Source organism: Colletes latitarsis, chromosome 11 (genome assembly GCF_051014445.1).
Source record: "Colletes latitarsis isolate SP2378_abdomen chromosome 11, iyColLati1, whole genome shotgun sequence".
Taxonomy (NCBI): Eukaryota; Metazoa; Arthropoda; class Insecta; order Hymenoptera; family Colletidae; genus Colletes; species Colletes latitarsis.
Genome location: NC_135144.1, coordinates 7,092,089 through 7,107,031, shown reverse-complemented (window position 1 = coordinate 7,107,031; position 14,943 = coordinate 7,092,089). Strand labels below are relative to the sequence as shown.

The 14,943-nt window shown below is 33.0% G+C and overlaps 1 protein-coding gene across 6 annotated transcripts in view; it reads left to right on the top strand.

Annotated features, from left to right (window-relative positions):
* Unc-13-4a (BAI1 associated protein 3) overlaps positions 1-14,943 on the top strand; it is a 301,637-nt gene that overhangs the window by 263,439 nt on the left and 23,255 nt on the right. For all 6 annotated transcript variants that reach the window (XR_013080617.1, XM_076776805.1, XM_076776807.1 and 3 more), the window contains 9 exons: positions 3,657-3,803; positions 3,939-3,983; positions 5,850-6,006; positions 10,289-10,492; positions 11,279-11,437; positions 11,514-11,683; positions 11,913-12,020; positions 12,693-12,842; positions 14,290-14,341. Coding sequence is in view for 5 of the 6 variants with exons in the window: in XM_076776805.1 (XP_076632920.1) it covers positions 3,657-3,803; positions 3,939-3,983; positions 5,850-6,006; positions 10,289-10,492; positions 11,279-11,437; positions 11,514-11,683; positions 11,913-12,020; positions 12,693-12,842; positions 14,290-14,341 (1,192 nt within the window). In the remaining variant the exon portion in view is untranslated. The remainder of the gene's footprint in view (positions 1-3,656; positions 3,804-3,938; positions 3,984-5,849; positions 6,007-10,288; positions 10,493-11,278; positions 11,438-11,513; positions 11,684-11,912; positions 12,021-12,692; positions 12,843-14,289; positions 14,342-14,943) is intronic.

Here is a 14,943-nt window from a genome sequence, read left to right as displayed (position 1 = left end):
TAAATCCATAAAAACGAGTTTACGAACGATTATTAACGCTGTTAACATTAATTGTGCTTAGTAATTTTTACATTATTTTATGTTGAATGAAAATTAAATTATTAAAGAAAAAAACGAAATGTATTTACTATGAAAGTTTCACTGCTGCATAAAATTTTTAATTATATAATGTACGTAAATAATGAAGAAAATAATAGAAAATAGGAATAATAAGAATAAGTCTAGAACTTTAAAGCTATATTGTTAAAAAAGTAGCAGCTGATTTTCAGATAAACCAAAGAAATGAACACAAACTACAAGCCAGTGGTGGAATTTTGATCAATACGTACAAATCTGATAAATCCTATTGGAGAAACTTACGATAACTCCATACTAAAATTGGTTCTTTTTGATATTTTTATTCTAAAATAGAGTGTGTACCTTCCTGTGCAAGATTCGTACAGTACAAAATGAAACCGTTGTAATAACATTATTTCCTAGAACAAGAAATATGAACTGCAAAAACAGATTTCCAGAAAGAATAGAAACGTCGAGTTTCTGAGTAAAAATTAACATATTTAAACAATTTCTAGGGATAAGTAATGTTTCTTGGAGATGTTGATTGGAGATGGTCAAAAAGTGGAATTTTTCGCGTCTAAATCTCCGTTTTCGAACACTGTGTGACGTTTTAAAAACTCAGGTAGTTTCAACGACATGTTCTATTTCAATATTTACAGACAATTCGTTAACGATCTCGTCTAGTTTCTGACTATATTCAAATCATAAATTAATAACCGTTTTATATCGATTTTCAACAATTTCTTCGAAAATTAAAATAAACTAGATTATAATTACAAGTTGGTGAACGATTAATTGCAATAAGTGCAATTTCACGTATTTTCACATTACTTCCCTTTTTCTCACTTAACACATTGACTGCCACGTCATTCATAAAAGCTGCTTGATTGTTGTGTTAGTAGAAGAGGAGATCCTAGAAACCATTTTTCAAGTACACAGCCATAATTCTTTCTTCTTCTTATACACCAAGTTTCATGTAATGCTAATAGTTTTTAAGCTTTGATCACGATCGCGACACTTGTCTCGAGATCCAATTTTATTTTCCGTACGTTATAAAATAACACACACAATACTAGTCTATTACTAGGAAGCTTTGTTCCAATAATTTTACTTTCGTCATGCTTCAACAAATATATTTCATCCAAACTTCTGGTCTTCATTTTTCTACACATTCACTTTCTCTATGAATAATATTTTGCGAACTGCACACGTCAAACTCTTAACGATGACTAAATAACAATTAATAAGAGACGCTTCTTGTTCCTATGGCCTTATTGTTGAAAGTAATATACAAATATTATCAATATATACAGAGTGTTCAACCACTCCTGGAAAAAATTTTAATGAGAAATTCTAGAGGCCAAAATAAGACGAAAATCAAGAATATCAATTTGTTGGTTGAGGTTTCGTTAAACAGTTATTAAAAAATTAAATTAAAAAATTTCAAATCATTCTGGAAAAATTATTTTCGATTGCGGGGGTCAATTACCATAATTTTTGGTGAATAGATATACCCTCGAAATCCTACGCATTTTCGAGAAAAAAATTCGAGTAGGTATGAAATTCTTTGGCAATATTAAAAAATTTCAAATTGTTCTAAAAAAATTATTTTCATTTGTGGGAATCAATTACAATAATTTTTGATCAATACACATACGCTTCAAATCCTACGCACTTTCGAGAAAAAAAATTCTTTATCGAAAATATAATTTTTGGTCAGAAATACTTCCTCAAAATTTCATGCAAATGTTTAAAATATCATAACTTCTGAACAGATTAGAGGATTTCAATATTTCGAAAGGTAAACAACGCGTATTTACGTGAAGAATATGTAGAAATTCCAAAATTGCTCGAAAAGTTGTTCCTTAACACCATGAAATGAAAAAACCCAATAAAAATGGCCCAATCTTCAAACGTCCATAACTTCTACAATAGTGAACATATCTCAATAAAATTTAGTATAGAAGTAGAGCTCATAGATACCTACAAGAAAGTATTAAACAACTTTTCTATAGGGCGTCAAACAAAATTACTAAAAATGAAAAACGAATTTTTAAGAAAAATCGACAGGGGTAGTTGGTTAAATTTTTCGGTGAAAAAGAAAATTTTAAGTCGTTCTGGAAAAATTATTTTTAATTGCAGGGGTTAATTGCAATCATTTTTGGTCAATAAACATACCCTCGAAATCCTAGCCATTTTCGTGAAAAAAATTCCTTACCAAAAATATAATTTCTGGCCAGAAATGTTTGCCCGAAATTTCATGCAAATCTTTAAAGCGTCATAACTTTTGAACGGATTGGACGATTTTAATGTTTCAGAAAGCAAACTACGCGTATTTTGACGAAGAATATGTAGAAATTTCAAGAATATTCGGAAAGTTGTTCCCTAATACCGTGAAGTGAGAAGAACCTCCTAAAACTGGCCCAATTTTCAAACGGTCATAACTCCTACAATAGTAAATATATTTCAATGAAACTTTTTCAACTTTGTCAAACAAATTTATTAAAAATGAAATACGAATTTAAAAAAAGATCGACAGGGTAGTATTTAAATAGGTGCCTAAATTTTTCGGCGCAAAAAGAATTTCAAATCGTTTTGAAAAAATTGTTTTCAGTTGCAAGGGTCAGTTACAATTATTTTTGGTCAATACACATACCCTCGAAATCCTACGCACTTTCGAGAAAAAAATTCTTTACCGAAAATATACTGTGTGGCCGGAAATGGTTCTATAACTTTGTAACAAAGCCTCAATCAACAAATTAGTATCCTTGATTTTCGTCTTATTTTGGTCTCTAGAATCTCCCGTTAAAATTTTTTCTAAGGGTGGCCAAACACCCTGTATATCTGAGAAATTGTACTTCCATTTAAAAACATTCATTAATACTTCTAAAATAGCACAATACAATTATGTCTTAAATGGACGTGAAATCATCTATAATTTAAAAATTTTAACTCAAATGTGCCACAGGTTCCCGTTTTCCAATCACTCTCAAATTTTGCACACGTTATTTTCTCTCAAAATGCCATAATTTGAGAGGGTAAGATCGAACAAAATCGGAAGTCGAAAAATAAGGCTCACCCTAATATGTACTATACTTTTCTACTCCAGACGCTGTATTGTATAGGATTCTAAATATAACAATGAAAATCACACTCGCGTTATTGTTTTAGACGTAAGGAATTATAATTTCGCTAAAAAATATCAGTCGACAACTTTGGTATAAGGTGGTGCAAGTGCATCCGACTCTCACATGAAACCATAAAAATTTCAAAATTCTGCTCAGAACTTTTTTTCACCAAGTGTCACAATCTGGGAGGATGAGTCAAAAAGTAATCGAAAGTCGAAAAATAAGGACCACCCTATTCTACACGTCGAATCGCTTATTTTTCGTGCTCGATCGTTCCATCCTGCGCATTCTGTAAAGATAAGACGACCGAAGTATCGCTCGTACGTGATACTCCAATATGGCGGAATAATAGAGGAGACCACTACTCGTTTATCGATATTGCGAACGGTAGGAATTCGTGGGAACCGAGATACGCAACGGGAACGAGAGAGGAACGAGCTCTGGGAAGTTATTATAGCTGTTCGAAATCAGTTTCAGGCTGTCGTTCAAGCGCAAGGAGCACACGAGCAGACGCGAGCACCGAGAGTCCTTAAGCGGCGCGGTTCCAGCAAAGTTTATACGCGCGACCACGGTGAAGCCTCACACGCTGAGCCCCCACTGGAACGAGAAGTTTCGTTTGTAAGCAGCACCAAGTGTTCCGGGTGACTTGTCTCCCTTCTAATTGATGTGCAATCGGAAACGCATTATGTCGCGTTACGTGGAATTAAGTCGAACAGACGACGACAGCTAACGTTTCCGTGTTCTTCTTTCCAGCGACATCGACGACATCAACACGGACATCCTGCACCTGGACATATGGTGAGTAGCGTCGTTGAAAGACGATTATTCTTACCAGCTACAAAATACGAAAATCATTTCTGTAATTTTTAAACGCGAGATTCAATTTTAACATTCGTTCAAATTATCCTTTTTTTTTTTTGCAAGAAAATTCAAAATACTCTATCATTATCGATCGATTTTATTTGAAATACAGGGTGTTCGGCCAACCCTGGGGAAAATTTTAATGGGGGATTCTAGAGGCCAAAATAAGACGAACAATCGAGAATACCAATTTCTTGACTGAGGCTTCGTTAAAAAGTTATTAACAATTAAATTAAAAAATTTCAAATCATTTTGAAAAAATTATTTTTGATTGCAAGAGTCAATTACAATCATTTTTGGTGAATACACATACCTCCGAAATCCTATCCACTTTCGAGAAAAAAATTCGTTACCGAAAATATAATGTCTGATCATGAATGAATGATTCCCCTGAAATTTCATGTGTTTCAAATCGTTCTGAAAAAATAATTTTTAGTTGCGGGGGTCAATTACAATCATTTTTGGTGGATATACATACCCTCGAAATCCTACTCACTTCCTAGCAAAAAATTCGAGAAGGTGTGAAGTTTTTCGGCGGAAAAAAAAAATTTCAAATCGTTTTGGAAAAATTATTTTCGGTTGCGGGAGTCAATTACAATCATATTTGGTCAGTACACATATCCCCGAAATCTTACGCATTTTCAAGAAAAAAATTCTGTACGGGCAGAACTTTAAACGTTAATAACTTTTTAACGAAGCCTCCGTCAACAATTTTGTAATCTTGATTTTCGTCTTATTTTGGCCTCTAGAATTCCCCATTAAAATTTTTCCAAGGGGTGGCCGAACACCCTGTATAGTCGAAGTTAAATACGAAGTTTCCATCGAAATCCATTGCGCCGTTTAAGGAAGTATTGCTGTCACTTCTTTGGCCTTTTTTATGATTCTTTTGTTAATAGTGGGAAAGCTGTTTTGTACTGAGATTTTTCAGATATATTGATTCATCTTATAAGTATGTACAGTATTTTTTTCATCCAAAAATATTAGAAATTGTAGGAGTTATAACGTCCTGTTTAATGGCTCTTCTGAAAAAGGTGCTCCACAGAAGGGGAAAAAGTATCTTCATTAGGAAGGGTGTAGTTATAGTAGAAACTAGGGAGAAATCAAAATCCTGATAAATAAAGAAATGGCAACGCTTCAAGTTTCGAATTTCTATTTTTTAACTATCCTTCTGTCTTTAGTATATTTAAAACAATACTAAAACTCAATATTTTTATAAACCTCTAGTTCCAACAATAAAGAGGTGTTTTCTAAATATTCTCTCCAAATTTGCCAGCTTAAAAAAACGCATTTAAACAAGAAATTACAATTCCCACAATTTTTAATATTTTTTGATGAATGCTTATAACATGAATAAATGCCCCTTCAAAATCTCAGTAGAAAACAGCCTACCATTGAAAGAAAAATCCAAACCATTAAACTATTTAAATAATGTTTTCAGTGTGGTTTAGTCTCCAGAAAGTTTCGTGAACCCTTTTCTCATCACCTTCTTTACAGTTCGAGAAGGAGAAACATCTCAAACGCAATTTCGTCAGTTTCGACTTTCGTTTTACTTTAACGTATCACCCCTTTAAAAATTTTATTTTCGTAAAGATCGTCCAAATATATTCTACGTAAAAATCTGAGGAACGTTATTCACTGTAATTAGATATACCCAGATATGAGAGAAAAATATATGAATAATTTGAGCTACAGTTCGCGGTTTCCTCTTGCGAGTGACGCCGAACGATGATTATTATTTCGCGTCCACGAACGTGTATCTTCTGCTCGGAAGTGTTTCCGTTGTCCTGACAGACATAGTTTTAGGGACCACGACGACGAGTCCTCGGTATTCGACGCTGTTAGCAAGCTGAACGAGGTACGAGGCGTGAAGGGGCTTGGGCGATTCTTCAAGCAGATCGCGCAGAGTGCAAGATCGGGTGGCCAAGATGACTTTCTGGGCTGCGTGAATATTCCGCTTCAGGTAATCCGTGTCTACCACGATTATTCGGTCAATTTGAACCACGTAATTACGCCATTGAAGATTCTTCCTCTGCTAATTACATGAAACGCAGCTGTGAATTTCGATATCGTGACTAACGCGGCGCGAAATCGTGATCGGAATACGATGCCATAACTGTTGGTTCTAATTGGATGTTCTGGCGGCGATGATTAGGATGTAATATAGTTGAACCAAACTAATGGAAGTTCTAACGAACTTCGATACTCGCGTAACAACCGAACGTAAACTTGAATATTAAGTAACAGGCGTTTCAATGAATTTTGTTTGGCTCCTGTTATCGTAGAAATTTGAATATACAAACCGTTTACTGTTACTCTGTTACTTTAATTTATTTGGTTCAAATGATTACATTGCATTGACAAATTATAGAGGAAATATAAATACATGTATATAAATATATACATAAATAAATATACAGGGTGTTCGGTCACCCCTGGGAAAAATTTTAGTGGGGGATTCTAGAGGCCAAAATAAGACGAAAATCAAAAATACCAATTTCTTGATGGAGGCTCCGTTAAAAAGTTATTAACAATTAAATTCAAAAATTTCAAATCGTTCTAAAAAAAATATTTTCGTGTGCGGGGGTCAATTACAATCATTTTTGGTCATTACACATACCCCCGAATTCCTACGCATTTTCCAGAAAAAAATTCTTTACCGAAAATCTAATTTCAGGCCAGAAATCGTTCCCCGAAATTTTATGCGAGTCTTTAAAACGTCATAACTTCTGAACGGATTGGACGATTTTAATTTTCAAAAACGCAAACGACGCGTATTTTGGTGGAGAATATGTATAAATCGTAAAAATATTCCAAAAGTTGATCCTTGACCCCGTAAATTGAGAAAAACCCAATAAAAATGGTCGAATTTTCAAACAGCCATAACTCCTACAATAGTGAATATATTTCAATGAAACTTTTTTCTGAAGTAGAGCTCATGAGTACCTACAAAAAAGTATTACACAACTTTTCTGTGGGGCATCAAATAAAATTACTAAAAATCAAAAACGAATTTTTAAGAAAAATCGACAGGGGTAGGTGCCTAAATTTTTCGGCGAAATTGAAAAGTTTCAAATCGTTCTGAAAAAATTATTTTCGTTTGCGGGGGTCAATTACAATCATTTTTGGTCATTACACATATCCCCGAATTCCTACGCATTTTCGAGAAAAAAATTCCTTACCGAAAATCTAATTTCAGGCCAGAAATCGTTCCCCGAAATTTCATGCGAATTTTTAAAACGTCATAACTTCTGAACGGATTGGACGATTTTAATTTTCAAAAACGCAAACGACGCGTATTTTGATGGAGAATATGTATAAATCGTAAAAATATTCGAAAAGTTGATCCTTGACCTCGTAAATTGAGAAAAACCCAATAAAAATTGTCGAATTTTCAAACAGCCATAACTCCTACAATAGTGAATATATTTCAATGAAACTTTTTTCTGAAGTAGAGCTCATGAGTACCTACAAAAAAGTATTACACAACTTTTCTGTGGGGCATCAAATAAAATTACTAAAAATCAAAAACGAATTTTTAAGAAAAATCGACCCAGGTGCCTAAATTTTTCGGCGAAATTGAAAAGTTTCAAATCGTTCTGAAAAAAATATTTTTGGCTGTAGGAATCAATTACAATCATTTTTGGTGAAGAATCAGATCCCCGAAATCCTACTCATTTCCCAGAAAAAAATTCGAGAAGGTGTGAAATTTTTCGACAAAATTAAAAACTCGCAAATCGTTCAGAAAAAATTATTTTCGTTTGCGGGGGTCAATTACAATCATTTTTGGTCATTACACATATCCCCGAATTCCTACGCATTTTCTAGAAAAAAATACCTTACCGAAAATCTAATTTCAGGCCAGAAATCGTTCCCGGAAATTTCATGCGAATTTTTAAAACGTCATAACTTCTGAACGGATTGGACGATTTTAATTTTCAAACACGCAAACGACGCGTATTTTGATGGAGAATATGTATAAATCGTAAAAATATTCGAAAAGTTGATCCTTGACCTCGTAAATTGAGAAAAACCCAATAAAAATTGTCGAATTTTCAAACAGCCATAACTCCTACAATAGTGAATATATTTCAATGAAACTTTTTTCTGAAGTAGAGCTCATGAGTACCTACAAAAAAGTATTACACAACTTTTCTGTAGGGCATCAAATAAAATTACTAAACATCAAAAACGAATTTTTAAGAAAAATCGACAGGGGTAGGTGCCTAAATTTTTCGGCGAAATTGAAAAGTTTCAAATCGTTCTGAAAAAAATATTTTTGTCTGTAGGAATCAATTACAATCATTTTTGGTGAAGAATCAGATCCCCGAAATCCTACTCATTTCCTAGAAAAAAATTCGAGAAGGTGTGAAATTTTTCGACAAAATTAAAAACTCGCAAATCGTTCTGAAAAAATTATTTTCGTTTGCGGGGGTCAATTACAATCATTTTTGGTGAATAGACATACCCACGAAATCCTGCACATTTTTGAGATAAAATTTCTGTACGGGCGGAACTTTAAACATTAATAATTTTTTAATGAATCCTCGATCAACAAATTGATATTCTTGATTTTCGTCTTATTTTGGCCTCTAGAATCTTCTAGATTACATATTGAGAAAAATGTATATGAAAATTCGAATAGTTCTGTAATAATCCTGAATCAGTAATGAAACCGTAGTTTACCTATAACAATTTTTTTATATTTATAAATAACGAAGATATTTAAGTAATTCTGTTTTGACGTCTTTGACTTTATATTTTCGTAAAACAAATGCTACTTTTCTATTAAATAACCTAGGTGCATATGAAGTTTATAGTTTCTTAATTATTTAATACTACAATTAATTCATGCGTACAAAATAGTTTATCGAAACGTGTGCAAAAGTGTATTCAAAGTCTTGAAAGTACTGTTACGTTAGACGATTCAACAAATTGTTGAATTTTCATTTAGAATTTTAGAAACAGAAAAACATTCATTTACATGTTATAATTGTCAAGTGATGTTGTAAAATTCGAACGTCCACAGTTCTGTAATAATCCTGAATCAGTAAAACTTTTAGTTAATATTTTTATACATTTGAATTGACTTTTGTTTTCATTTACATTTTTATTAACGCGCAGATTAGACAATCTTCAAACTTCAATCTTTCAACAAAGTTACTTCCTCGTTCTGTTTCTCTTTTCTCTTTTCTTTTTATACAATTAAAAATTAAAATCAACGGTTGACGAGAGCATTACAATTCATCGAAAACACGATTACACTTCCAGAATATTAATTTCGAAAGCGCGAACGTGTCCCTGATTAATTTTAATAATAATGAGTTCTGCGTCTGGAAGTTTGAATCAAATTGTTTCAAAAATTAAATGACGCTTTGTCCAAAGGTTTTAGCGAACCTGGAAGGTATTATTATTAAAATTTATCGGAAACACGATTGTGCCCGGAATGAAAATTCTGATGGCGTCGCCGTGTTTTCGATGAATTATGATGCTCCCATTAACCATTGATTTTAAGTTTTGAATTATTCATTAGAGAAGTAATGAAATATATTTACGTTTAAACTGATTTATATGTTAAACTAAATACTTTTCATCGTTGAATTTATGCTACACGAACAATTTGTTATTGGATACGTTCCAATAATTTATCAGATATATTATTTCGATAGACTAAAAGTGACAGAAGCAAAATAAATAGAATGGTGAAATATTTTTTGGTGTTCAACTATTTTCTTACTGTTCAGTTTTCTGTATAGTTTATAATTTATCATAAAAATTCATAAGGTAAATTTTTATGTGTTACAAGTTAAAAAGTATTTGAAGAAAATGATGGTTTTAATTTTTCCATTTCAACGATAAGTAATATTCTGATTTGTATTTAAATTAGCCTGCAACGATCATAGTCAGTATAAAATGAACTCGTTATCCAAGGCCACGTCTACTTTTACAGCATTTTGCAAAAACACATGCTGGAACGAAACGATTACGATGATTTCCATAATTTAACGTTAATTTAAAAAACGTTAGGTTGTAGACTCTGTTTAAACAAAATTTGTTACGCTTCAAAAATTTAGTACTTAAAACAGAGTCGATCGAAAGGGTCGACAACGTTTTATAGTAAAATGCTAAAATCGACTAACAATTTCAAAAATATTATTATCGCGGGCATTGGTTCGTATAATATTTTAATTCAACAATTTTAACCATTATCTGGTACCGGACAACCGAGATCATTCTGTTAACAGGAGATTCCGAGCACCGGACTGGATAAATGGTACGAACTGAAGGCCAGAACGCAACGAAGTACTATTCAGGGTAGAATTAGGTTAAGGCTGTGGCTATCGACAAGAGAAGACAGAGGAACGTCCGAAGAAGACAACTGGGGAGAGTTCAGGCAACAGGAACGACTCTACACAGTGTTTCTCAACCATGAGATGAGTAAACAAGGGGTACGCCTTATCAAATGCATACAATGCATATTTATCAACAAAACCATGACACAAGATGTACCAAAAATTAATGATCCTACTTCTAGAAATTTTTCCTTTTCGTGTTACGAAGTGCAGATCCATAACTCAGTTTAATATCGAAATAAATATTCCTTGCACAGCTGCTATTATTATTTAGTATAACAGCAATCGAATTGATCATAAATTTCAAACTTTTGTAAGAAAAGATAATCGAGTAGAACTATTAACGAAGTTGTTTTCCATCGTACACAATTAATTACCGACGTAAATTGAAACGTATGTTATCGACAGAGCAGAGAACATGTTTATTCGTATATTGTGTACTGTGTTTCACATATACGATCCAATTTGCACAGTGTTTCTCAATCATGAGATGAACAAACTAGGGGTACGCCTTATCAAATGCATACAATGTATTTTTATCAACAAAACCATGACATAAGATGTACCAAAAATTAATGATCCTACTTCCAGAAATGTTTCCATTCCGTGTTTAAAGTACAGATCCATAAACCAGTGTAATAAGTAAATATTCCTTGTATAGCTGCTATTATTATTTAGTATAACAGCAATCGAATTGATCATAAATTTCAAACCTTTGTAAGAAAAAATAATTGAGTAAAACTATTAACGAAGTTGTTTTCCATCGTGCACAATTAATTACCGACGTACATTGAAACGTATGTTATCGACAGAGCAGAGAACATGTTTGTTCGTATTTAGTGTACTTCGTTTCGCATACATGATTCAATTTGCACTGTTCAGGCAGACTTCACGGGAGAATTGCTTCAAACGGCACTAACGATTCTTCATCAGCACGCCGTCCAAGGTGATGTCACTGAATTGCAGCAAGCATTAGTCAGGTGGGTAGCGACGTCTCGACAGCCAACCTGCGATCCAAGAATTCTTCATCGTCTTCTTCAGGTATCCATTAAATCGTTCGATACTCGTTTTCGTCTGCTTCTCGCTGTTTCCTTGAAACGTTCGTTCGTGGCTGCAGGAACTGGACAAATTATGGCACACCGATGCGCTGTCCCGTCACGAGGAGCTGTGTCTAGCCGAATCTTTCAACGAATTTCTCGAAGTCTCGTTGAAGAAAGTCCAACAACATCGAGTGCTCTTTCCACCGTTGCATCGACCATCGATCTCTAAGCTGGATTACCTTCTCGGGTGAGTGGTTCTTCCAGGGAAAGGTCAGAGGAAGCTCTCAACAGGGAGAACAGTTATTAGTTAGATCGAAGATTACGATTAGTAAAACGTGGTAACGGATAGGAAATGAATTTTGACATTAACGGTCAATCTATATTTTCATAGATATTCTTATAATAAATAGGGTGCCTCGAAATAAGCGTGCCTTTCTTACTGATTTTATTAGCCAATTCCTTTTTGTCTTTTGCAGATGTTTGGGTCTACTGTCAAACATGACAGCATACCGAACGTGTTGTCCATTCAACAAGGAGATTCGTGGAGAAATTATAACTGCCTTGAGAAAGGGAACTCTTGAATGGTTAGTGGAGTATAATATTAGATTTGAGGAGTAAGAATTTTTTTCTAGAAAGTGGTTAGAATTTCGGGGGTATGTCTATTCACCAAAAATGATTATAATTGACCCCCCCAATCGAAAATAATTTTTTCAAAACGATTTCAAATTTTCTTTTTTCGTCGAAAAATTTAGGCACCTAATTAGATTTTTGATAAGGAATTTTTTTCTCGAAAATGCGTAGGATTTCGAGGGTATGTTTATTCACCAAAAATGATTGTAATCGACCCGTGCCACTAAAAATTATTTTTTCCGAACGATTTGAAACACGAAATTTCAGGGGAATCATTCATTCATGATCAGACATTATATTTTTGGTAACAAATTTTTTTCTCGAAAGTGGATAGGAATTCGGAGGTATATGTATCCACCAAAAATGATTGTAATTAACTCCCGCAACCGAAAATAATTTTTCCAGAACGATTTGAAATTTTTGAATTTAATTGTTAATAACTTTTTAACGAAGCCTCCATCAACAAATTGATATTCTTAATTTTTGTCTTATTTTGGCTTCTAGAATCCCCCATTAAAGTTTTTCTCAGGGATGGCCGAACACCCTGTATAACCCCTTAATATTGCTTCCAATATTATGTTTCTTCGTAAAGATACGAAACTAACGACTATTTTTATTTGCTGCAGGTACGAAAATACAAGGCAGCAAACAATGTGTTACGATAAGGAGCCTGATCAAGATGTAGATAAAGTTCTTCAGGACTTCACAAACTTGGTAACTGCATTATTGGTAGACTTGGAGCAAGGACTAACATACTATAACAGTCTCTTTGAAAGGTGAGTGATGTAGAGTCTGCAACTTAAACTTTGACATTTAATCTATAATAGGATTATAAAGTGATCACATAAAGTTCATAATTTTATTATTTATTTAAAAATTATAATCCGTGGACGTGAATTTAATAGACTGAGAGAATTATCGAAGAATTTTTCACGTTTAGAACTCTTATAAATATTTGCACGAGAATATACAGGCTGTTCTGCACATTTCCGTACACAATTCAGCAGTGTGTTCTACGAGTAAAACTAAGACTAAAATGTTATATAACAAAAAATCCATAAATGCTTTTTTAAGAAATTATAACAAAAATATAAACTGTGAAACTAGGTTGAAATTCAGGATATTAAAATAAGAAAAAAAATTCATAATAAAATAAAATCAATCTTTTGCAAGCATTTGTGAGTTTCTTTGCAATTTACTGAACATAATCTTAAACAATACAATTTTATGACAACAAAAAATTATCATCGAAGAAAAAATACTTCAGCACCCAAGATAAATGATAGAGACAATGTTGGGATTGCGTTTGCCTCAGATCAGTAATTCTAAACAACACATTATTATATTTAAACACATTTATTTCTAATTTTAACAATGAACGTACATATTTCTACACGTGTTCCCTCGCAACGCCATTACACGCTATCGCGCGCTCTACTCCGGTATTCCCCCTCATATCTCCGTTCCAGCGCTACCAATTACAATCAGTAAAAATAACTACACAAACTAAACTCTGATAAAGAAATGTTTAAGTTATCCACATAATTTTACGTTAAAAATATTTTTTCGTCCTTCGTCTAGCAGTTGTTCTCGTTAAACAAAATCTTTTGAGTAAATAAAAAAACATCTCATTTCATATTTTTGTCATAACTTCTTAACAAAGCATTTATGAATTTTTTATTTATAACACTTTAGTCTTATTTTTGCTTATAGAACACACTGCTGAAGTGTGTACGGAAAAATGTGGAACACTCTGTATACTAAAATGAAATCTGTAAACATAAAATTGTCAAATCACTTTTACGTCAAAATGTTGGCATAATTTCAGGAGTGAATTAAGCATAATAGGTATTATTAAAAACTGTTTGTACCTGTTCTTATCAAGAGAATTAATTTTGATTGCATTTAATTACAGCTTAATTTATAAAGTTATCGAATGATTTGAAAATACTGTAACTCGAATACACTGTATTGTACACAAACCTTAAAATTCTATATTTTCATTGTCAACCTGTATACAATGTCATGATAATAAGTTCACTTTTAGTTGTACTAAAAAGCTCGAATATAATTATAAATTTTCAAGAAAACTTGTCTGGACATAGAATTTTATTTTGGAAATTTTCAAGAAACCGTGAAATCCGAATAACACGATTTCATAAAGATAGCTGATGACATTTGTGATAATTGTTTACAAACGATGGATGAAATATTGTGTTCCAGTGCGAATGGCGTGCCATATTTCTCGGCGGTGTATAAACAGCTGGACAAGCTGGTAAGCAATCCACACGGAACAGTAATCCTTCTGACAAGCGAAAGATAAACGAGAGATATAAAGATATTCACTTTATAGTTCGTGATGATGTAGAATCAAAGCACACAATCATATGACACACGACTATATTTTATTCACTGTTTCGTGAAGCTGTATGTGCTATGTTTGGCTTATATGCTTTAATCAAGACGTCGATCGTGTTTTTCAAACAATAAAAAAAGAACAAAAAATTGGTACAAAAAAAATTCGTTTCGAATTCTGGTAAGCAGTCGACGTTCACTTTCGTCCATCGAATTATATACAAAAAAATTTTTAAAACGTGTTAAAACTCGTGCAGTTATTTTACAAATACGTGTTAACGCGTAATTAATTTCTCTCGTCGTCTGCGAATCCGGTCGACGTCCTTGCATCGAAATAACTACAAGACATATTACTCTTTATGTATAGGGTGTTCCATTCGTGTACACTTTGATGGAACAATATTTTCCTGTTATTGTCGTTTGGAAGGTACTTGAAATTTGGACTTTTGTTCGATGAAAATTTTTGAATAACTAGGATCCTAGTGTTTTAAGATATGACACCCTATAAATAAACGAATCGCA